General features: G+C 40.2%; 1 protein-coding gene across 1 annotated transcript in view; it reads right to left on the reverse strand.

Moving 5' to 3' along the window:
• The window catches only part of IBTK (inhibitor of Bruton tyrosine kinase), a 43,724-nt gene that overhangs the window by 14,143 nt on the left and 6,130 nt on the right, over positions 1–23,451 (reverse strand). Inside the window, exons 2-17 of the mRNA XM_083608104.1 lie at positions 21,671–22,337; positions 19,998–20,094; positions 19,357–19,481; positions 18,735–18,845; positions 17,601–17,771; positions 16,026–16,143; positions 12,271–12,451; positions 11,601–11,724; positions 10,367–10,541; positions 7,592–7,766; positions 5,962–6,570; positions 5,678–5,764; positions 4,619–4,701; positions 4,493–4,530; positions 1,539–1,635; positions 105–206 (exon numbers count right to left, since the gene is read on the reverse strand). Coding sequence (XP_083464230.1) covers positions 105–206; positions 1,539–1,635; positions 4,493–4,530; positions 4,619–4,701; positions 5,678–5,764; positions 5,962–6,570; positions 7,592–7,766; positions 10,367–10,541; positions 11,601–11,724; positions 12,271–12,451; positions 16,026–16,143; positions 17,601–17,771; positions 18,735–18,845; positions 19,357–19,481; positions 19,998–20,094; positions 21,671–21,994 — 2,617 coding nt within the window. The 5' untranslated portion in view covers positions 21,995–22,337. The remainder of the gene's footprint in view (positions 1–104; positions 207–1,538; positions 1,636–4,492; positions 4,531–4,618; positions 4,702–5,677; positions 5,765–5,961; positions 6,571–7,591; positions 7,767–10,366; positions 10,542–11,600; positions 11,725–12,270; positions 12,452–16,025; positions 16,144–17,600; positions 17,772–18,734; positions 18,846–19,356; positions 19,482–19,997; positions 20,095–21,670; positions 22,338–23,451) is intronic.

The following is a 23,451-nucleotide window of genomic DNA, read 5'->3' on the forward strand; positions in this document are numbered from 1 at the left end:
TGATGTGCAATAGATAACATCATATTTTGACATTCATGCAAGCTATTGTGTAACTTTAGAACAATAAGTAGCATTACTACAGGGTCAATCCAGTAACAACTCACGTTTTTCGGTAATGGCTACTTCACAGATTTCTTTCAGTCGCAACGTAAGGAGCTGATCCGCTACCACAAGAATATTGCAGATGAATTCCACATTTTGAGATTCTGGAAATCATTGGAAAATTGTATCTTGAGCCTAGTTTCCAACTTTCTCTATTTATTGTCTCTCTGTTAACTCAGCCAAGATTACTGTCTAACATAACACAGTATGAATCAGCTCACTCAACTGCAAACGGCTTCAGATGATTAGTTAGCCTGGAATGTGCAAGTCACTCTCTAGAAAAAAAACTGTGTGCCATACTGAAGCTACCGAAAAAGGTGCAGATCTCAGCTTTCTGCAACCTTAATCCAATGCCTTTGCAACTTCCCAGTACTTGTTCTAGTCCTAGTAGATCTAGTAGTTGCCTCAACCCTCCTCTACCCTTTTATATTTGTCTGGTTTAGGGAAGACAGGATGCCATTTTTACATAATCAGCCATCTGCATCTCTGTCATAAGGTGATTTGGAGTAAAGTGTGGTCAATATGCAGATGACACCCAGCTCTATCTTTCTGCTCCAATTAAACCAGGAGAGGCAGCTGGTGTGTTAGATCAGTGCTTGGAGAAAGCTCGGTCCTGAAAAGACAGAGGTACTATGTGTCCTGATTGCTCGTGTTCCAGGAGGTGGGGAGATGACCGGCAGCTTAGGGGTGCTCCTGGATTCAACACTCTCTCTGGATGCTCAGGTGCTTAGGAGTGCCTTTTATTCAGCTACAGCGGTGGCCCCTTTTGTACAGAAATGACTTGGCCACTGTGCTCCATGTTCCGGTAACTTCCAGACTGGATCATTGTGATGTGTTCTACGTGGGGCTGCCCTTGAAGATGACTTAGAAACTTGATCCAAAATGCAACAGCCAGATGACTGGGTGGGGCTCCTTCGGGTCTCATACATGCCATTTTAAAAGAGTTGCCCTGCTTACCAGTTCATTTCCAGGCCAAATTCAAGGTGCTCACTTTAATGTTCAAAGCCCTAAACCACTCAGGCCCCAAATACCTGAAAGATCACATCCTTCCCTAACTTCTCAAGGTGCTAACATGAGTGGAGGGTGCCCTCTTGGTTGCTCCATTGCCCTCAGAAGCTCAGGGCAGTCGCGGCGGCAGTCCCTTAGTTGTGGAATTCATTTCCCACATAGGTATGTCTGGTGCCTTCATTGCACTGCTTTCACCAAATGCTGAAGACAAACATCCTTATCCTGGCTTTTTACACTTGTTTCAAACTGTTTTTAATATTGTGTAATACTACGTTTTAATTGTTGGATTTACATGACATTATACCATTTGTGCAATTTAATCCATTAAGCTGGCATTTTGCTATTGATACTATTTTCATCTCCTCCTCCTCCTACTGTTCCCAGATTCCCAAACATGTAATTTATTCCCATTCTATTAAAGTCCTTACCTTTTACTATAACAGCTTCGTCAGTGTAAATATAATCCAGGATGACCTGCAGGATGTCAGAGGGGAATGGCATTTCCAGAGCAGCACAACATGATGCCTAAATAGAAGCGGGTTTAAACAAACATTTCAAATGCCAGCCCACTTTAAGATCTGGTAGAAGCTCCTTGTGAACCTTTAGGGAAGTCATCAGATTTTAAAAATGATATATGCCATTACAAATAGTGCATGCAACAGAAAACTAGAAAAACTAATAGTAGTAGTAGTAACAGCAGCAGCAGCAGCCGCAGCAGAATACATAAATCTCGATCCTTTCCAAATAATCCAGATCACCATGTATTGTATTTACTCTTCTGTATTCTACTATATATATATATATATATATATATATATATATATATATATATATATATATTTAAGTGTCTTGGTAGCTTTCATAAAAATCAACATACTAAGAGGGTGGGTGAGCAGTGTTTCCAAAGGTTCCCATAGCCAGTGAACACTTTCCCCCTTCAATGACCTCAGATGCACATTTTACTAAAGGATTTAGAGTATGAGTAAGAGTGACCAATCCTCAAGGAAGAACACTTCCAACGTTCCTCCATGGGTCATGGTTCTGAGCATGCCTCTTGTCTGGAAGATGATGGACTAGAAAGCCCATGCTAGGAATGATACAATGGCACCCAATGGAGAGAGCTTGACCAAATTACCCACTCCCAACAGAAACTGATAAGGAGGAGACAGGCGAGAACAATACATCATGCTGAGATGCAGAGGGTAACCTCCTCTGCATTTATGCATGCTGGACTTATAAAAAACCTTGAACTTCTCGTGGTGCACAATGTGGGAAACACTGACACAGAGCATCCATCCCTAATCAACTGCTCTAAACAAACCAGCCAAATATAAACAAAAGGAAAAACTTCTTATGAAGATAGCATTCTGCAGTCATAACAGAATTATCTCAAGATTATTGGCAAACGCCCCATTTGGGAAATAAAGTAGTAAGAGGTTCCATTAGATTATTCACAGCTATTAGTCATCCTCTGGCACTTTCAGTATGCATAAACTTGAAGAGGACTTGATCCGACTTAACGTTTTCAACGTTTATTGGAAAAATCTCGTTTCAGATGGACTGCTGTAACATGGAAGGAATTTCAAGAACTAATTTCTGGGTTACTGTTACATACTTCAAACTCTAGTATTATGTGTCCACCATTAAAGAGAACAAGCAAGCCACAAACTTGTCATTCACATCCATCCATCGCCTAAAGCAAACTCAAAACGGCAGAACTTGCGCACGTGCTTACCAATTAATTCTTTAAGTGTACAAGCATTACCTGTAACCAAAGAGGTCAATAACTACTAGCTACCAAAAGTCAACCTGCAGAATAAAATATCTACCCTATCATGGCCAGTAGGAAGTCTAGGAGGACAGAAATCCATACACGTTAGATATTTGGCAGAGAATGTGGTAATATTCTGTTGTAAAGGTTCATTAGTTTCTAAAAGCATTTTCTATATGGCAAGTGCCGGGGGCAGGGGGTACTATGCAAAAAATGCTAGCTATTGATTATTTGGATCTTGATATTTGAATATGTGGTATTTTAGGAAGCAACCAAGGCAAACACATTTCACAGGCATGGGTGGGCCTATTTCAATAAGAGCACAAGACAGAAAGACCCAGGGACCAAGAAGCCAATAACTTCAAGAAAGAATGGGGAAAGTTTCTAATTTATTTAGGAGACCACTGTAAACAGATGAAAACATTAGCAGGATTCTAACAACACTTGTAATGTAACTAATACGATGGACAATATAGAAAGATACAAAATATTGATTATACGGTTGACAATAGGACCCATGGAGGGGAAGGTGAGAAGTCAGAGAAATCTCTATATATGGTTATGTATTTGGTAATGTGACAATTTTTTACTTGTAAAATAAATAAATAAATTATTTCAAAAATGAAAGAAAGACCCAGTTTGGACATAACAATAGGCCAAATCATGACTTGTTGTGAATGAGTGAGTCTGCAGGTTTCCAGAGAGGAAATCAAGGCTCCTCTTCTGGTCCTGCTGCTGCTGCTGCTGCTGCTATGAACCAAGCCATAGCTTGGCTTAGTATGTCATCCAAACCTGGGCTTCTGGTTAATCTCACTCCAGGCAACCACAAGACATAACCAAAGTTTGTTCTCTCTTTGGGAGCCTGTGTTTCTACACTAAGTTATGGTTTAGCTTAGAATTATGTGCAAACTAAACCAAAATAAAAGGCTGCTGGGGTTATTTTCAAAGTATGGCTCAGAAATAAGGCATTTATAACTATTTCTAACCTACAAATTTATTAACTTCTGAAGCTGCCTTTTACCAAGCCAGGCCATTGCTCCATCTAATGATTAATCCATTATTGTGTCTACTCTGATTGGCTGTGAAGCCTCTCCAATCTTAGGCAGAGAGGCTTCCTTACACAGGGTAAGACTGATGGTCCACATAGCTCTGTACTGCATAGAAATTGGTGTGGATCTCAAGCGTTTCAGCTAGGCATCTGTCCCAGCTCTATCTGCAGGTGTCTGGACTGAGCCTGGGACCTTCTGCATGCAAAGCATGTGTTCTAAAGTCCCTCTAACCCTCCCCCCCCCATTTATTTTAATTAAGCTGCCATAAATAAACCACAATTAAAATCCCATCATCGAAACAACATTCAAACTAATGTATCATAGCATAGCACACAGCTGCTATAAAAGGCCCCTTGTGCTCAATATCATTTATGTAATGAAGGGTGCACATGTAGAATTCACTGCTGGATAATTTTTATATTCTTGCCTTCTGCTTTGCAAGCCATTACAAAGTTCTCTTTCATGAATAATTACTTTCTCCCTCACAATGCCTGAGTAAATATTTTTGCACAAATTAAAGACGAAGGGCAATGCATCCAAGCACTTATACAGGCACACTTACCTCAATCCAGGAGCTGCTCAGCATGCTGTGAAAATAGTCTGAAAAGGAGAGAGACCTCATTTTGACATGCATTAAAAGACAGATCTCTATTAATAACATGGCCAAAGTACCTTACATTATACCTACCAAGTCTTGCACAGAGCACACATTTGTGACATGGGAGTTCTTTTCCATCTACAGATTTCATGGTCACATCGCAGAGGTACGAGCTGCAAAACAATTAAAAAACCTACTATAACGAGACATTAAAATGACAAATGGGGTTTAATACAAACAAGGATAAAGTAATGCTGTGGGAGAATAGGGGGAGAATCACCAGATTTTTTCCAGAGTTAAGAAACTGAACGGTTTATACATATGGGGAAGGGTATTAATGAACATGGGGGGGGCCCAATCTGGCTGGCCGTGGGCATGGCGCAGGCCGGGACTCCCCCATGACACGGGGGACTCAACACACCCCCACTGACCGCGGGAATGTGCGAGGGCCAACAGCAACCCCGCCCCTCTGTGAAGAGGAGCAGCCTTAATGAACATAGAGGCGTATGGTCAGTAAGAGTTCAGCATATGGCCAGCTGGTTGGTTCTGTAGTGATTCAGACACATTTACAGTCATACCTCGGGCTTAAGATGCTTCAGGTTGAGCGTTTTCAGGTTGCGTCCAGCAGCGACCCAGAAGTAACGGAACGGGTTACTTCCGGGTTTCGCCACTCGCGCATGCGCAAACGCTCAGAATGACATCACGCGCATGTGCAGACACGGCGAATCGCGACCCCCAGACGCAGGTTACGTTCTGCTCATGATGTGAATGGGGCTCCGGAACAGATCCCGTTCACATCCAGAGGTACCACTGTATATACACTAAAGTGATGGCTCAGTAAGCATTTTACAAGAATAGGAATAGCAAGGATTTTTCCTGCTTAAATTCATGGAGGTCTGGTCGCAGACATGTCGTATGTTTTATCCATGTGATAAAATGCACAATTATTCTCACTAAGAGAAATTTTTGAATGTATAGTTTTACGTTTATTTTACATGGTTTTCAAAAAAATAAATAAATCAGAAAAATGAGAAGTTGAGATACTTGGGACTTCATACAAACTAGAAGACAAAATTATGTGAATTATTTGAATTTCATTATACCCTATAGAAATCTTCAAGCTTCCATACTGCACCTTTTGAAACTCACCATTTTTTCTGGTTTAGCTTTGGCTTGTTGCCAGTTTTTCTGTTGGCAATGTTTATTCTTCCATTTTCTATTCTGACTCCATCTAGCCTGCAAGAAAAATGAATTGTTAAAGTGATAACAATGCTCCACTGTAAAAAGAATAATGCAACAGGATTAGTTGACAGGAAGAGTTATAGATGTTTATTCAACTTAACCTAAGGATCAACCCGTTAGAAAAAGAAAAAGCACATGTTTGTTTGTGTTTGTTTGTGTGTGTGTGTATAAAAGACTTAGTGATAGCATACCTTGAACTTAAGCTCCCAATTCCAAATTTCTTTGCAGCAACTTGCAACATTTTTATGAGATTCACTTCTTCCCCAACACTCTTACATTTCTTAGATGCAGATTTTGGTTTGCTCTTCTGTTTTTCATTTCCCATGTATACTTGGTTACTTCTGTAAACCTCAAACGCAGACTTCTTATTAACATCTCCATTGATAGTTATTTTATTCAAGTTTGTAATTAAAGTGTTTTCATTCTCTTCCATTTTTTCTTTGTACACCGCTTTGAGCCTGTGACCATGAATGAGGAGATCACATGTATCCGTGTAAATGTACTGCAGAATGTACATAAACAAATCTGGGTGAAGCTTTTCTATCACAAAGAGATCACAGCCAACACCATCTTCATCTTTACGATAAATATCAGCAGAATCTATCCAATTGTGATCCGATTCAAAGAGCTTCCGGAAGAAGTCAGAGCGTGCTGCCAAAATGTACTTGTGCACAGGGAAAGTCCTGGAGCCAACTTGAAAAGTCACATCGTGGATGTTGTCCGTAATTTCTGCTTCTCCCAACAATTTGCCAAAATCCTCAGAAAAACTAGAAGTCGAGACACTTGGGATTTCATACAAACTGGAAGAAGAGAGTTATAAGAATTATTTGAATTGGCTTTCATTTCACTTCATCTTCATGCTCCATGCAAGAAAAGAAAAAGCAAGTTTCTAAGGCAGGAATTGGGAACTTGAAGATCTTCAGACGCTGTTGGACTAAAACATTAATCGTCCCTAACTACTGGCCATACTGGCTGGGGCTGACTGGAGTTGGGAGTTCTACAACATATGGAGAGCTGCAGCTTCCCCACCCCTGATTCCAAGCAGTATTTGCTTTCCTTCTTCAAAACATTAAAAGAAAGACCTCAAGAGGCATCATCACACATGAGTATGTAGAGCCCCGTTGTGGTAGACTCGTAAAGATATTGGATTCACGCCTGTATATTTTTAACAGTACCAGCAACGCTTTCCCAGTCCGCAGACTAATAGCTGTGGTTTAATGTAGCATATGGTGTTCCATTTGCAGAAGGCAAGACTGGGCACTTCATCCCTCTTTTCAGGAAGGCAAGAACATCTTCATCATAACCTCACGTGCTAAATATTAGTAAAGGACTGGCTTGACCAGAGTTTCAAAAAGCACAAGGAGCTCAAAAGAAAGAGCACTGCATCCAGGCACTAGTTCTAGAGGCCCTTGTGGTGTGTGCCCCTAAGGTCTATGAGGTGGGAGCCCTCATGGCATTGGAAATCCCTTCTCAGTAAGTTTTCATAAGGCTTAAAAGACCTATTTGTTTCCACTGGCCTTCCCTTGAGTTATTTTGGTCCTGTTTGCTGAATTGAGGCTGGAGTGGATAATGATATGGGAAGATTTGAATGGGTTTTATTCTTTTGTTTTTCAATAATTATAATTTGTATTGCTATCAGTTAGTATGGATGGGCTTTGCCCAGGAAAACAGCACCGAAATGTTTTAAAATAAAATAAAAAATATTGTTTTCAAAGCTTTTAGGTAAATTATTCCCATAAATTTCAGGTAAATCATTCCCATAAAGGTAAATTATTCCCATAAATTTCAGGTAAATTATTCCCATAAATAGCTGAACTATACCTTGTTTTAGGATCTGACTGTAAAACAGCAAAGTTGCACCCATTAGGATCAGTAGTAACATTAACAGCTCTGTGAACAAAAGCAAGCTTCTCAAGTCGAATTCGTTCATATACGTTGTTTGTATCGCAAGATGAGACCTCGGTTGAGGAATTCTGAACATTTGTCACAATCTCTGCTGTATTTGGAGAGATTAACAAGTTAGATAATCAGTTGAGGAAACAAATAGGAAAATGTTTTGCTGGAAGCATTGCACTGATTCCACTAGGGTTGAAAGGCAAGTATTTGGCTTTAGTTATACATTTATTGAAGACTACTTCATACTTGATGTGATTTCCAGACAGTACAACTAATTTCATAAGAAGAGCCCTGCTGGATCAGAGAAACATCTACAAGTAGGAAAATACTACAGAACACTATCTCATTTAATTGCAGCATGAGTGTAGGAAAAAGTTACAACTGAAGCTTCCATGAATAAAGACCCTGTGAAAAAAATAATCTCATCATCTTAGAGTGGAATCTTATATCCCCTTTTTAAAAAAAAAGATTCAAAATGTTTTGTTAATCAAATCATACAAATCCACCAATTATATAATTAGTTTGAGGTCTGTACAGTGGTACATACGCAAATTGTTTAAACTCCAAACTAATTTTAAGTTTCCTACAAGTTTTGGAAAATATTTTGGTACAGAACATCATTCAGTTGAACTTCCAGCTCTACTGAAGCCATATGACTATAAAACATCCTGAATGTTGTATTCATATGCAGTAATCACTGTTTTAAATTTCATCAGCCCAACTACTCTACTGATAGATCTCTGGGTGATTTGCAATAGATTAGGGGTTCTCAAATTGTGGCTCATGAACCACGAGTTTCATCAGGTGGTCTGTCGTGTGTCTGTGGATTTGTGGTTAAAAATAGGAGGTGGCACATCCATTGGACTGAATATTTAAAATGATTTAAACTGTATTTTTATTGCTTCTTGTATTTTATTGTTTTACAATCTGACGTCTGTGGAATTCCAATTGCTACAACAAGCAGGAAAAAAACACATTAAAACTGCCAGTCTGCAAATACCCTCAGCAATTTTGAGGAAGTTGAGAAACTGCTGAAATACATCACCTCCTCACAAGCATGCGCCTTGAACTAAATAAGCTTGGGGAAACCTGGAATGGATTTGTGTGTGAAAGGACTGGGTGCTGAGCTGAGCTCCGTTTTGACACACAAAAATCCGTTTCTCAGCAACTGCTCAGAGCTATTCCACCCTTCGCAGTGGGCTCAATTTGGTAAATCTTGTGATTCTAGTAAAATAAAGCTGATACCACAAGCTGAAGTGTGCCTGCCCCCATGTCTTTATCATTATTTAAATAAGAATATCATTTCCCTGACACTTTTATGTAAGCTTGCATACTGCTCTGATGGCACTAGATGGCACTAGTTACTAGTATTTGCTCTGCGGAAAACAGTGTTTCCTTTTAATAGCAGATTTGGTGGTCCAGTGTCAGCAAGTAGAATAACTAAACACTCCAAACAAGATAGAGAATTCTGAAAATTCCTGAGAAATAGAGAAAGAAAAATGTTGCTGTTGGCTAAAAAACAGAAAAGAAAAGGAACAGAATAGCCTCAAATCCTTCCGCGCATGCACATACACCTACCATAGGAACAGAACATTAGAAAGTCCTGTTAGCACTACAAAAAGTCTACTAGATAATTAATTTGCTTGGACAGGGTGAATAAGAAGACATATACCTATAAAATAACCGGATTGAAGATAAAATCAGTGAAAAGAGCAGGCAAGAGAAAATACTTAAACGCTCCCTATTAGCCTGGAAAAGGCACAGAAGGTAGCTACTGAAAATAAATTTTTTGAACCTCAGGCTTTTTAATTCCTTTGCATGCTTTAAGTGGACCTGTGCCAGTCCTGATACTTCAGTCTTTGTAGTGCTACAGCGTTATGGCACTCAGGTTCACAGCTAACAATGTAGTTGGAGGAGAAGAAATCAAATGCCCCTCTTTGTGGTGTTAACTCCTGGGCATGGGACTGTCCTACTGCCTTCCCCCACAACAACTACTCTGCAAGAGGCTTAGTCCTCTGTCTGTGGGTCTTAGAGGCCACAAGCTTCTATTGCTAGAAAGCCAAAAGAAAGGACCCCCCAAAACCCACAAGTACTAAGATCCTGTCAAGAATTTTTTTTAATTAAAAAAAAACATAATTTGGTAAGACTCTAAAACACAAGTTGTGCTAGATTTAGAATGTGATCCTTCCCTACCCCCATGTTGAGGTTGGGTGTGTATGTGTCGTGTGTAGATTTCTCCCCACCATCCTCTGCTGGCAGAGAGGAATGCTACTGGTGAGGGAAGCTCTACTACAGCGAAGGAGCGTGGGTGGGAAAATACTGCCAGCAATTCTCTTTATGTTGGCCAGTGGAAATCCCTGCAAAAGGGGCATTCTAGGACATTGGATCCAAAGCCAAGGGGTCCAGCTACATCAACCTAAAGTTGGCAGATCAAAAACAAAAAACTGCTCCCCGCCCCGCCCCGCTTTCTGTCCTGGCCAGTGCAAGAAGCAGTGGTCAGCCACTCTGCACCCCCTTGTTAGAATTCCTGTGTCCTTTGAGTAGTACAACTGTAGACCTCTCCTTTTTATTTTTATGCCTTAACTCAGGAAAAAAATATTGTGTGTTCACGTTCACATTTACACTGATTGACCGAGAACTGCTCTCTCAACTGCTTCCGTTCAGCCAAAGTTAACACACTCAAAAGTCTACTTAACTTACCTTTCTTCTCCGAATTTTTGTTCCCCTCCATCCACTTTCCTTTGAAAGCTTCACCATCCTGTGTAACAAACATAATTTCATTCCTATTTAAAGAAATGTCAGACATGTAGACTTGGCGGCCATACACCCATCGGCACTGCTTCAAAGGATTGTTGGCAGATTTCCAGCAAAACACCTAAACATTTGTGGAGTGTGGGGTAAGGAGAGGAGAAAATGAGAGCAGTTTACACATTTCTGCAATAATTTATCCCCCTGCCTTCTTTAATTGCTTTAAACTAAATTATTTATGCACGAAGAAGCTACAAACATCTACTCCTGCTTCCGCAACCTATATGGGGATTTGCTCACCATCTGTTTTGTCCTCATACAGATTTACACAATTTTAAGCAAGAGTTGTCCTGCTTCCCTAAAGCAGGGGTGGGGAACCTCTGGCCCACGAGCCAAATTTAGCCTGGAACAGGTCCCAAATTAAATTCCCCCTAACCATGCCCACCTGGCCCACACCTGATGACATTCGTGAGAGGTATGGGGCAGTAAAGATGCTGCTGGATTGGCTGTGTGGCCAACTTCCTCATGATAAACTCTACTGTGCATCAGATCCTCAAAGAAAGCAGCTTTGTCAGCAAGTCCCCCACCACCACCACCTGAAAGTTTGCAAAATTTGTTTGCTTTTTCAGTCTTAAGTAAAAGTGATCAAACTGCCTCACAGCTGAACAGCAAAAGGTTTTCGGTAGACAGAGATGCAGACATTTAGACAAGTTTGTGTGAGGAAAAAGCCAGAGCAGATGAGGAATGCTTGATAATTTTGTTTGGTCCATTTAAGTCAAGGTCCCTGATTCACACTTCCTGGACTAATCAGATCAAAACACAGTGACTGGCTGAAAAATCGTGTATATAAAATGTATATTTTAGGATAAAATTCATTCAAAATTACCTATTTAGTAGAAAACTATACAAAAATACTAAATTTTGTGTGTGCTTATGTTTTTCATTTGCAGAAGATGCAGAAACAGAATGGAATGGACTTAAGAATAAACATTTGTAAATCTGATATGGACTGAATAGACTGATCTGTTCATCCCTTGGAGAGGCACTACACGTCACTACTGCAAACAAATACATTTGCATTTAGTGACAATGCATAACTAAGTTACATGCTACAAACATAAAGTGGTTTCAAGGTATGCCTTTACACTTTATAAAGTGGGCAGCAGCACAGTACTGGTCAACTTACTCTTCCCGCTTGGTCCAGTGCAAGGATACAAATCCTCTGGCCTCCATTTTCCTTAAGGTGTTCAGGAGCCACTCTGTAGTCCAAGTAGCCTCCACTAACAAGAACCTTCTTTAGATTCAGTTGCCTGAACAATCACAATACAAGGAGAACTTCATTTACACAAAATACACACAAATCAGAAGTGTAAAGAAAATGAAACTTTTACATAAAGAACAAACCTAACAACTTTACTGTTAAAGAAGCTACAAATAAGCAACTGCCACCAGACTATCACAGATGCTAAAACCATTATATTGACCTTAGGACAAGATTCATCACAAGATTTTACCCTGCCCTCCTACATATTGCCCAATAGTTCATACAAACCATGTGACATGTGAAACAAATTTGCCACATACATATGTTAGAAAGATATATTCATAAAGAACAAAAATAAAACCCACTTTGCATTGTAAGACATCATAATCTATAAAGAAGCACTGAAAAGAAGCAAAAAAGGAGGAACGTACTAAGCTGGGAGTGGGCGCCACTACTGAGAAAGCCATCTGCCTGGTTCCCTGTAGCTTCATGTCTTTCAATGAAGGAACCGCAAGAAGGCTCTCAGAGCTGGACCTCAGTGTCCTGGCTGAACTAACAAGGGTTAGATTTTTTTCTGAGGAAAAGCACTCACTTGGAAGCAATCTTCTTGCATTGATAGTCGGTGAGCAAATAGATATCTCCTCTTTCAGTAACACAAACTGTGGCACCATCACTTGCAGCGACAAAGGACATAGTAATGTCTTTGTGATGCAGAGCAGAGACTTGGCGAGGTGAAGTTACACACTTCTCTCCGTTAGGATCCAGCAAGTATCCTACAATGTAAAAGAACACCTTCAATGCCAACTTTTTCAGACTCATGATTAATTGGCCCAATAGTTTTCCTACTCAAAAGAATGACAGAAACAAGTGCTGTCAATTCATATTTACACACACACACACACACACACACACACACTTAAAACTTCTGGAGCATCAAAAACTAGTTTATAAATTTAGGTCAACATATGAAGCTGCTTTACACTAAAGCAGTGCATTCCCTGCCAAAGTACAGATACTGTGTATACTTGAGTATAAGCCGACTTTTTCAGCATATTTTTTATATTTTTTATATTTTTTTATGCTAAAAAAGCCCCGCTCAGCTTATACTCGAGTGAGGCGGGCGGTGGCAGTGGAACGAGCAGTGAGAAAGGAGCCTTTTCTTGCCACTAGTCCCACCACCCACCTCTCGCAAGGGCAGGCACAGGAGCTGCGGTTGGGAGAGGCGCTGTGCTACGCTGCGCCTCTCCCAACTAGGCTCCTACACCTGCTCTTGCGAGCGGCAGAGGCGGCGGCTGAGTGAAGAGCGGCCCAAAAGGGCTGCATTCAGGCTGCTCCTTCTTCCTCCTCCTCCGCCTTTGCTGCTGTCGGCAGCAGCAGAGGAGGAAGAAGCAGCCCAAAAGGAGCCCTTTCAAACTGTTCCTTCCTCCTCCTCCGCTGCTGTGGGTGGCGGAGGAACCAGCAGCCCGTGAAATGAAGATTTACTTTTTGCCAGGGGGCCACTAGGGGCGCATTGGAAGATGGCCGACAATACCATCTCTCCGACCCACACGGGGTAATTAAGAGGCTGTTATGGGAGTAGGCAGCCTCCCTTGTTGCCCCAAGGAAATGGGGAACACTGCCCTTGCCTGCTGTGCCCATAAATCACCCCCTAATTCAAAAGAAGGGGGTGAGGGCCCTAGGCAGAATGCAGCAATTTGGAATAATTAATTACAAAAGAAGCAAATGCACATATTTCAAGTGAAGAAGGGGAATGAAGTCGGCTAATTTAAGTGACCTCTGCGAAAGAAGACGACGGGTTGGAGAAACAGGAATCTTTTACGATGAAGATACACCAAAGGCTGGGTATGTTGACAACGGGACTGAATGGGGGGGGGAACCTTTTTTACTTTCCTTCTATGTGATTTACAAGAACCCCTCCTCATTAGAATCGTCGGTTGAACTGACCCAAGCAGGATGATTAAGGTCTGTGTGGAGATAAACTTTAACCAAAAGTATGCTTTATGGAGATCGAGAAGCAATAAGAGCTTTTGGAATGGCGCAGCAATTAATTCGGAGTCGCCATCTTGCCAAAGGATTTATAGCCGGGAGGAAGAATGGACTTGTTTTCAGACTGCATTCCTGGTGAATCTCCTCAGAGGTTTTGAGAAAGGAGGCAGATTGGTGAAGATTAATGACGCTAAGACTGTTTTGATGTATGGAAGTGATGTTATATGGAAAACGTCTGGATATGGCTACTGGATAAAAAAAATAATATCCACGCAGGATTACAAACTGTTCTAACCAGCTTGCGGAGACTATCAGAGGTCACAAAGAGAAAGGAAAAATATATGAAAATAACGACAAGAGATGTGGAAAAACAATAAGAAAGGACTGGATAGTACTGTGAACATCATAAGGTTAGATTTGTGGACATTAAAACAGCCGTAAGAAACAAGAAGTTGATTGGATCCCCTTCAGAACTTGAAATATTGGTACCCCCAACAAAAATTTAAAATTCGGCTGTGTAATTTGGAATTTATGTAATTTGGTTTGATTTGATGTGATTGGTCGGTTAATAAAAAAATATTCTTAAAAAAAAAAGGATTTACTTTTTGCCCCTATATGCATCACCTTACACTTCTTTGCACTGAAGTAATTTACCATTTTACCTCCTATACACTCAGCCTTGAGGTGCTTTTGGAGTTCTTCACAATCCCTTTGTTTTAACAACCCTTAACAGTTTAGTATTGTCAGGAAACTTAGCCACCTGACTGCTCACCCTTAACTCTAGATCATTTATGAAGCAATTTAAAAGGCACAGCTCCAATACCAGTCCTTGGGGAACTCTACTTTCGACATCCTTCCACTTACGAGAACTGTCCATTTATTTCTTCTCTCTGCTTCTTGTTACTTAATCAGTTCCCAATCCTCAAGAGGACCTCACCTCTTACTCTATGACTACTATGCTCACTCAGGAGTATTTGGTGAGTTCAGATGCCAAAGCCAATTTAGAACATTTCACTCTATGATAGGACTCTATGTCCTCACACCAAGCATTTTCACATTGTGCATAAAAATTACACCGTGCAATTTTTGTTGTAAAACAAATTATGGCCTCTGCGTGTATGCATTTTAAAGAAGAATTTCAGTATCGGCAGTGGAGACAGAGAGAATAAAGAGAGCTAGCAAGTTGCCACAGGGTGGAACAAAGAGTGCTGTCCAATCTTTTTCCAGTTTGAGCTTTTAACAGCATCATTTAGACTAAGGGGAGGTAGGGTCTGGATTCAGTTCAGCAAGCCACAGGCAGTGCCTCCACCCCCACAGCTTTGGTTTCATTCTGGGTGATAAATCGCTCTGTTCTGCAGAGAATGATCTGTAGAGAACACAGAGAGCATTTTAGCTCCTGTTTTGGAGATAAAAGATCTCTCTGGCTGATTTGAGAAAGCAGTCAATCTTTTCTCTGAGTGCTAATCACCACAGCACTGAAATCAGAGATAAAGCTCTTCACTTGGCTCTCTGAGAGTACATTGCAGGATTTCCCCTCCACCACCACTCAGGGCTGGAATGGTGAGGGGCAGAAATGCCAGGATTGTGCAAGTGTGCATGCATGTTTGTGTGAGAGAGTTTGACTTAACCATTCTGCTTTAAGGCATTTTGTTTTAAACTTCTGTGCTTTATCAGTAAAACTGACAGTCCAGCATTTACTAGTCAGCAAACCAACCATGCAAAGTATAAAATACAAAGTCACAGGCTCAATAAAGCCAATTATTACAATATAAGCTAGCATTTAGGTTAGGTTTAACAGGTTTAACAGGTTTAACTAGGTTTAACAGATAGGACAACATCCAGATATTTTGCTACCTATTCTGAATTCTAATAAATTAAGAGACCTTGTCTCAAATTTTGAGATAGCCATGTGAGCTGATAATAATCACTTTCCCCTTAAGATGTCCCTTGGTTTTTCGAAGGAATAAAACTCAAGTTCACATCATTTGCCCTCTAAAATGTTTAGCACCAAAGGAAACGAAAAAAGACTTAGCTGGTCCACTGTAACAGAGGATGCATTTGCTAAGTTCACTTATTCTTGTTGAAAAATGTAAATGTATTGACAAATAACAATGGGTTTTTCATATGAGTGCTGTATATTGAGGTCTGAATCCCTAGTACCCAAAATACATTTAACTTTACAGTCAATATATGAACTCCTAAATAGTCACTGGTGCAAAATACAGGTGTTTGACAGAGGGAGCTAATCTTAGTAAAGCAACAAGGAGATTTTAAGCTGCTTCTTAAAGGAATTGCAATGTTTTGTTTAAAATAATCTTCTTTCCCCAGCCATCACCTTAGATGTAAAACTCCCTCTCTCACCTAGCTGTCCGCCATTCAGTCCTATTGTGTATACCGCTTCTTTGGTCCATAGAACAGTATGGAACCTGCCTGCAGCCACACCAATCACTGTTCTGCCTTTAAGATTTTTTGCTTGAACCTATATGAAAAATCCAAACATACACAGGTGTTAGTTTTTATTATCAAGTATTTACTACTGTGCTCTAGCTATTGACAGAAGAGACAGCAATGTTTTTATTTAAAATAAAGAAATAAAAGCAATGTAACAATACAGACTACAGTTAAAAACACGACAACATAATCAGTGCCAAAATACTTAAAACCACAATGGCCGGCATCATAAGCCATTCAACACCAAGAGGAACAAAATGCTTTTCAGCGTGTGCCAAAACTGTAACAGAGTCAGCACATGTTTTATTTCTAGAGGAAAGGTATTCCAGAGGATGGCATCAACATGGAAAAAGCCATGACAACCAGGAGGGCTTCCACTGATGATGATCTCAGTGGCAGAGCAGGTCCTGAGTTGTTCAGAGCCCTGAATGTTAATACCCAAACTTTAAACCTGGTCCAGTAGCAAACTGACAAGTAGTGGAGACTCTTCACCATCTTCTCAGTGAAAGTCACTCGGCAATGTCTCTTGAGTTTCAGGTGTGACATAAAAATGGTTCTCTTCTACCTGGCTTTTAACAGTTTCCAATGGCCTTCAGGTTGCTTAAGTTGTTACAGGCAGTTTTCATAGGTGCTTTGCCACAGTGTTGCAAGCACCAATTGTTTTGTAGTTTAATGTTTTGTTTTAGCAGCCTGATCTGCTCACTTTTAACAATGAAATCAAAAGCACACAGAGGTTTGTATGGCAACTAGAACAGGACAGTGCAGTAAAAATACTAAGTGTGTATCCTATAGCCTTGAAGACACTTTGAAACTGTGTTAGTTTTAACTGTTCCCCGCCCCCCCAATCCTAAGATCTTGAGATCGATAATACAATTATTAGTTAGGTAACTTTTCCATGATACAGTAAATTTTTATTCTCACTCTCTTTGGAAATTCCACCTGCAGTTTCAGTTAAGCTTAGGAATAGGTCCACTGCTCACTTTCATTGATGCAGTCCCACAGAAAAAGGTAGAAATAAACCACAGCAAGGGATCAGCTAGTTGGCCACTTCTTGGCTGAGACCAGGGGTAACCAACTTGGTGTGCTCCAAGTGTTGTTGAACTACTACTTCCATCATCCCCAGCCAGCATGGGTGGTGGTGAAGGATGATAGGAATTGTAATCCAGAAACATTCAGGCTGCTCCTAGTTTAGACCGCCATGCAATGCTGCCAAGTACTGTTGAAAAATTCACATTCCTCATTTCAAGGATTGTGTAGGCTACAAATAAGTCACTGCCATGGAGTCGCCCAGGTGATTAATCATCTGGTGTTTCTCTTAAGCAATCTGAAATATTTTTTCCCCAGCAACAGCAATAGATATCATCTATCAAGCAGCAGCAGTATATCTAGCACTGACCAGCATGTACACATGGGAACATGTGCACACATCCATCCCTAATTTACAGGCATGCCAAAACTATCCAATTATTAAAAAGACCATTTTACCTGTCTGGGAACATTACAATTAGGGGGAGGAGGAAGAACACCCAGCTGATGAAAAGTATTCAGGCCAAATGTATACACACATCCATCTTCTGTTAAAACAAGCGTATGATCTTTCGCTGCTGCCACCTGAGAACACTGGTGACTCATCAAGCTTTCCACAAGTCTGGGAATCTAAGAGAGATTAAGAAAATATTGCACCTGTGTTTCAGACATGCCTCCCTCAGTCAAGACGTACATCAACTTTGTCAGGAACAAAGCAAAACCATTTCGTAAAATATATTAGGTGACACACACAAACGTCTCTAATAAAAAGATTCAGAAGCTTTACTATTTATATGCACTAGAATCCTGCAGGCTTAAAAAACTATTTCCATTTTGAAATATTTATACACTTCAGCTGGCCATTATAGCTGTTCAAAATTTGTGGTCTCCACTAATCATGCTTCAACTGATGGCAAAAGTTTGAATCCATTTAAAATCAAAGCCACTTAGGCTGGATCTAGACACATCAAAGAAGTGTTCAGTTAAACACGTTATAAACTGAAACAGGAAGAGAAAAATGGCACTCCACAGTGCCATCTGATGACAAAATGTTATATCGCATATACAACGCATATAAACCGCTTTTTCTTTACCAATCTACACATATAAATCACTTTTTCTTTACCAATCTAGCTGAGTTCTCAGTCACTCATGGTTAAACTCAAAACCAACACAACCCCCTTAACCAAGGGATCAGGAGAATTTAGTTTATTTCTTGTGAAATTAAAACAATATGTTATCCTCAAGCATTGTTCCAATTTGGTTTAAATATGGCATAATTTAGAGGGTACTCAGTTGAAAATCATAAGCAATATGATTTTCAGCAACACAGAACTCTGCAGAAGATCTGAACATGAAACAATTTGCATAGACAATGATGCTTTTAGCTCTCTTGTTAAAACAGCAGCTGCATACTGCACTAAAGTAGCAGCTACTTCTGACAGGGTATCAAAAGCAGTTTTTGAAGCACTGCAGGGGAATTACTTAAAGTTTTAAAAACCCTGTGTATGTACAAAAGATGGCTCAGTGGGCCAAATACAATATTTGAAACCAGTTTCCTTTTTCATAACCTAATAATTTGTTTTAAAATACCAAGCAAGTCTGTTCATCACCATGACCCAAGCGTCCTCCTTGACCATGTCCGCATGTGTATACTTGTCCTTTTTGGGAAAGAAACACGGAGTGAAATTTACAGAGCACCACCTAAAGGAGAGAGAGGAAAAAGTCCTTAACAAAGTTACTTGAGCTGCATCATGAATTAACATTACTTATTATCATCACCATGAAGTAATATATAACGAACTAACAAAAGGAGCGGAGAAAATTCCAGTAATTAAACCAGATTTTCTTCGGAAAAGGAAATGCTGAAAGGCGTGTACTTACGCTAACAAACCAACTGATGAGACTAGAGAAGATTCTGAGGCTGCTTGCTTTCCCACCCACACCAGCTATTGAGCCAGGTGTATTGAGAGAGGGTGGAAGACCAGAAGCAGGGAATGGGCTGTTTCTGCTTTGTAAGTCACAGAAAAAGAGGGGAAGAGGATGGAGGACAGAAGTGAAGCAAAGACACATGATCAACTGGGATTCTAAGGTCTAAGACCTGGGACTAAGCCCTATATTTGCTTTGAAATAAATGCTTTGAAAGGGGGGGGGGCTTGAGGGAGTTTACCATGCTAATCCAGCATGTTTTGATGTGTATATATATATTAATTACCTGTTTAATATAAACGCCATTCCTAGGAAAGAGATCCACCAGCTCAGGATGATGTTTACTCTGTTGACCACCATGTCCCAAAGTAAAATTTATATTGTTTCCCCAGGTGTAGACATCTGTGGGATCTAACACAAAATCATGACTTCCATTTGAATCCTCATTCACATATGCACACGATGCATTATTTTAAATGTACTTCTACTTTCTGTTGAATGGATTCTTTCCAGATATCCTGCAAAACTAGGCAAAAGGCCTAGAAAACTCAAGACTATCAGTTTTTTTATTACAACAAAATTACATACCTGAGCATTTACATAGATTAACATATTCCCAAAATTCTCAAGATATATATATGGAAGAGAACTAAGTCAATGAACATAGCTTAAGTACCAACAGGCATGCATGTACACACACAATTTCAATAAATGTAGGTTCAACCTGCTGTTTTAAGGTACGATTTAGGCCCCTATGGATTCAGAGGAGAGGCAAACCCAGCATCCAACACCTAACATTGCACTGCACTTCATAAAACATACATTTTCTAAAATATAGCTTTTTTCTGCATGTTCAAAATATATTTATTTCTTCAAATCTGTACAGTAAGTATCAGTAAGCATAATGATCCTCTTATGGTGACATACCTGTATTCTTAAAAATGACATGGGCTGGTCTGTCCTTCATTACAAGATCCAAAGCAGACAAGCCTTCTTTATCCTGCATATACAAGTTGACACCATGCTGAGAGCAAAGGGAGGAGAGAAAGAGGAGAGGAAGTGAAAACTGATAATCTGGTTTCTTTTCTTATTTCATCCATCTTCTAATCTAAATTAGCTCATTCATATTTTTATAGGTGTCTGAAACCTCCAATAGACTCATAAACTGAAGCACCATCCTGCCAAGACACAGGTATTATTGGTGAACAGTTTTATGTTTTGGTTGGGGGATGAGGGACTCCCTCCAAAGATCAGATTCATAGTCTGACGATGGAAGGGCGCTCCTTCTACCAGCTGAGGCACCTCTAGATATACCACCCAGTTCTCCTCAGACGGGTCTAATGTGTTATATGCTGTGAGCTGCCTTTGAAGACAGCTGATAGGCTAACTTTATGTAGGCACTGGGCACATATCTTGTTGAGCTTAAAGGGGTCCACTGACACATGATCGGTGTAATTTTTTCTCAAACTTGGGTCCCCAGATGTGGTTGGACTACAACATCCATCATCCCTAGCTAGCAGGACTAGTAGAAAGGGACGATGGGAGTTGTAGTCCAACAACAGCTGAGGAGGCAACTGATCTATGAGAAAGATCCTGAGAGAGGCAAGCAAAGGCCACCTCTGCGCATGGCTCAGCTGAATGATCTGCTTCTCTCACAGGGCCTTCTGCCATCGAGTGCTCTATGGGAAGGAGCGTGATAATTACGTGTTTATATGTATATATTTTTATTGCATTGCATTAATGTATTTCCTTATTTGTAAGCTGCCTTGGAATTATTTGGATAGCTAGGTAGCTCAGTTGGTTAGAGCATGTATCGTGAAAAGAGGGATATAAATAATTGTAACAAAAAAGGAAGCAAGAACAATTCAAATTGTGGCTAGTTACATTTAAAGCCCTACACCAGCCTTGCCCAACCTGGTGCTCTTCAGATACATTGTACTACAATTCCCATCTGTCTCAGGAGGCACAACTGTGTTGTGAAATGCAGTCCAAAACATTTGGAGACCAGTTTAGAGAAGACTAACAATGAGAACCTAGAACTGTTCTTCAGCTGAAAACTTCAAATGGATCAAAAAGAAAACAATGAGACAAACAGACAAAAACCTAGAGCAAACCTGAAGCCATCTGTAGTTCACCTTGCCTCCACCTTGCCTGCAATGGCAGGGAATGATTTGTTTTGACATCAGACTCAAACATTACACAGAAGGCTTCCTGTTAAGATTTTCCCCCTACATATTATTCAACAGAACAATCTAGTTTGATTTTATTTGAACAAACCATGACAACCTGATAAAAAGATATGTGCAACTGAAAGAATGACCACATGGGATTTGGCAGAAGTGGGTGGTATTCTATCAGCGCAAGGATTTTCACTTGTGGTTACTTTCCTTGCTTCTCCCCACATTCCCTCCCCAGGAGAAAGAACGTTCTGTTGCACAAGAATAAATGCTTGCACTAACATCAAGTTCACCTGAGCACTACACTGGGGTCCATCCAACTGCTTATATACAGTACAGTCTGATTTTGCTCAGCGCTTGGTTCCTAAAGTCATGAGGCCAAATGCATATTCATAACGGAACTATGAATTGCAAAATACCAACCTTCAGTAGCGACCACGCACAGTCTATATGACCGTAGAAAATGCCACGGTGCAAAGCTGTCCATCCCGACTCCTTGTCTTTTGCCAACAAATCCACTCCATTTGTTTCTATCAGCCAGTCTAGCACCCCTTTCTTGCCACAGGAAGAGGCAAGATGAAGGGCGTTCCTGCCAAAGATATCCTTGCTTGTTGCAGCATTGTAGCAGTGAGAAGTGAGGAAGGCCTTGATTTGGCCTTCACTCCCTTGAGTTATGACAGAAACGATATCCAAAGCATGCTGCAGTGATCGACACTTCAACGTACAGTCAGGCATCAAAGAACTCATCTTACGCTTTACTGCACTACTCCACTGTACAAGAGAAACCCCTGTAAAACACACACAAGGGAACTCTGCTTTGTGCCCCTTCTTCACAAGAAAATCATGATTTAGGTACAGTCTTTATTCAGTTGCAGAAAGCTGCCATGAGAATTATTGTGCTGTTAAGGCTTGGCACTTAAAAAAATAAATATTTTCATCGATATAAATTCAAGAGTTCATTTCTTTATCTACAAAATACCGTATTATAGTCAAGGAAGAAAAATTTCCAAAAGGCAATAAAGGTGTGAGGAGGGGGATTCCCCCTCCACACTGGCTAGTTCTTTCAGATATCCATAATTGCAAGGGAGATCTGCAAGAAGAGAAATGGGAGAAAAATGAGATTAGGAAACATTCTGAATATCAGCAACTGTGTTTCAAGGATTTATTAATTGATTGATTGATTATTTTTTTCCTGGCCTCCCTCTTAAAAGAGACGAGGGCAGCAAAGAATGGATAAAACAAAAACAAAACAACATCTTAAACAATTCCAATACAGATGCAAATTGGGAATTTATGTGAAACTCCACTCCGCCCCCATCCCTCACTGGCAAAGAGAATACTATGCTAATTGCGCTAGAGCAAACAGACATCACACTGACATTTTATTTTCAACTATGCCAGATACAGGAGGAAGCACAAAACATTTCGATAGAAAATTGAAACTCTGAACTGGATTTCTAAGACCAGAAAGATGTTCTATGTTCTGCAGACACTTCATTTTTCCCCATTACACCTACCCCTCTCCCCCATCTCTTTGGAAACCCTCACCCTTCAAGCATTTTCTTGCACCACCCTAGCAATAACTAAATCATACAGACACACAAGCTATGCCTGCTTCTTCTTCTTCGCGAGCCCTCTCCATGGAAGGTCTGGAGGGGGGCAACACAAGAACAGGACTTTTCTGTAGTGGCTTGCCCTTTGCGGAATGCTCTCCCCAGAGAGGCTCACCTGGTTCCATCTTTATATACCTTTAGGCGCCAGACAAAAACTATTCTTTATAACCAGGCCTTTGGCCTTTAATTATCTGTGACAGTGACCTTTCAGAAGTGGGATGTTTTTAATGTATTTCTCTTTCCTCTTGGTTTGAAAGCACAGTATCAATGTGGGGCTCATTGTCTGTGTTTGACTGTAAGTCGCTTTGGGTTGCCCTGAGCAAGATAAGGTGACTGACAAATTTAATAAATAATAACATAATAAGTACCAACACATTTTTTTCTTAAAAAAAAGATATGGAAATAAACAAGATTTGAACTACATGCTTCTATTCTATTTATACATACATTTAAGTATATTTAATCTTTGTCCCAGGTACTACATATTCACTAACTAATTTACTGACATATTATATGAACTTGCTTTTGGAGATATACTACAGCCATACCTTGTTTGCATTTTTATGTTCTCAAGTTAACTTTGTTCATCAC

Source organism: Podarcis filfolensis (assembly GCF_964270895.1).
Source record: "Podarcis filfolensis genome assembly, chromosome: 3".
Taxonomy (NCBI): domain Eukaryota; kingdom Metazoa; phylum Chordata; class Lepidosauria; order Squamata; family Lacertidae; genus Podarcis; species Podarcis filfolensis.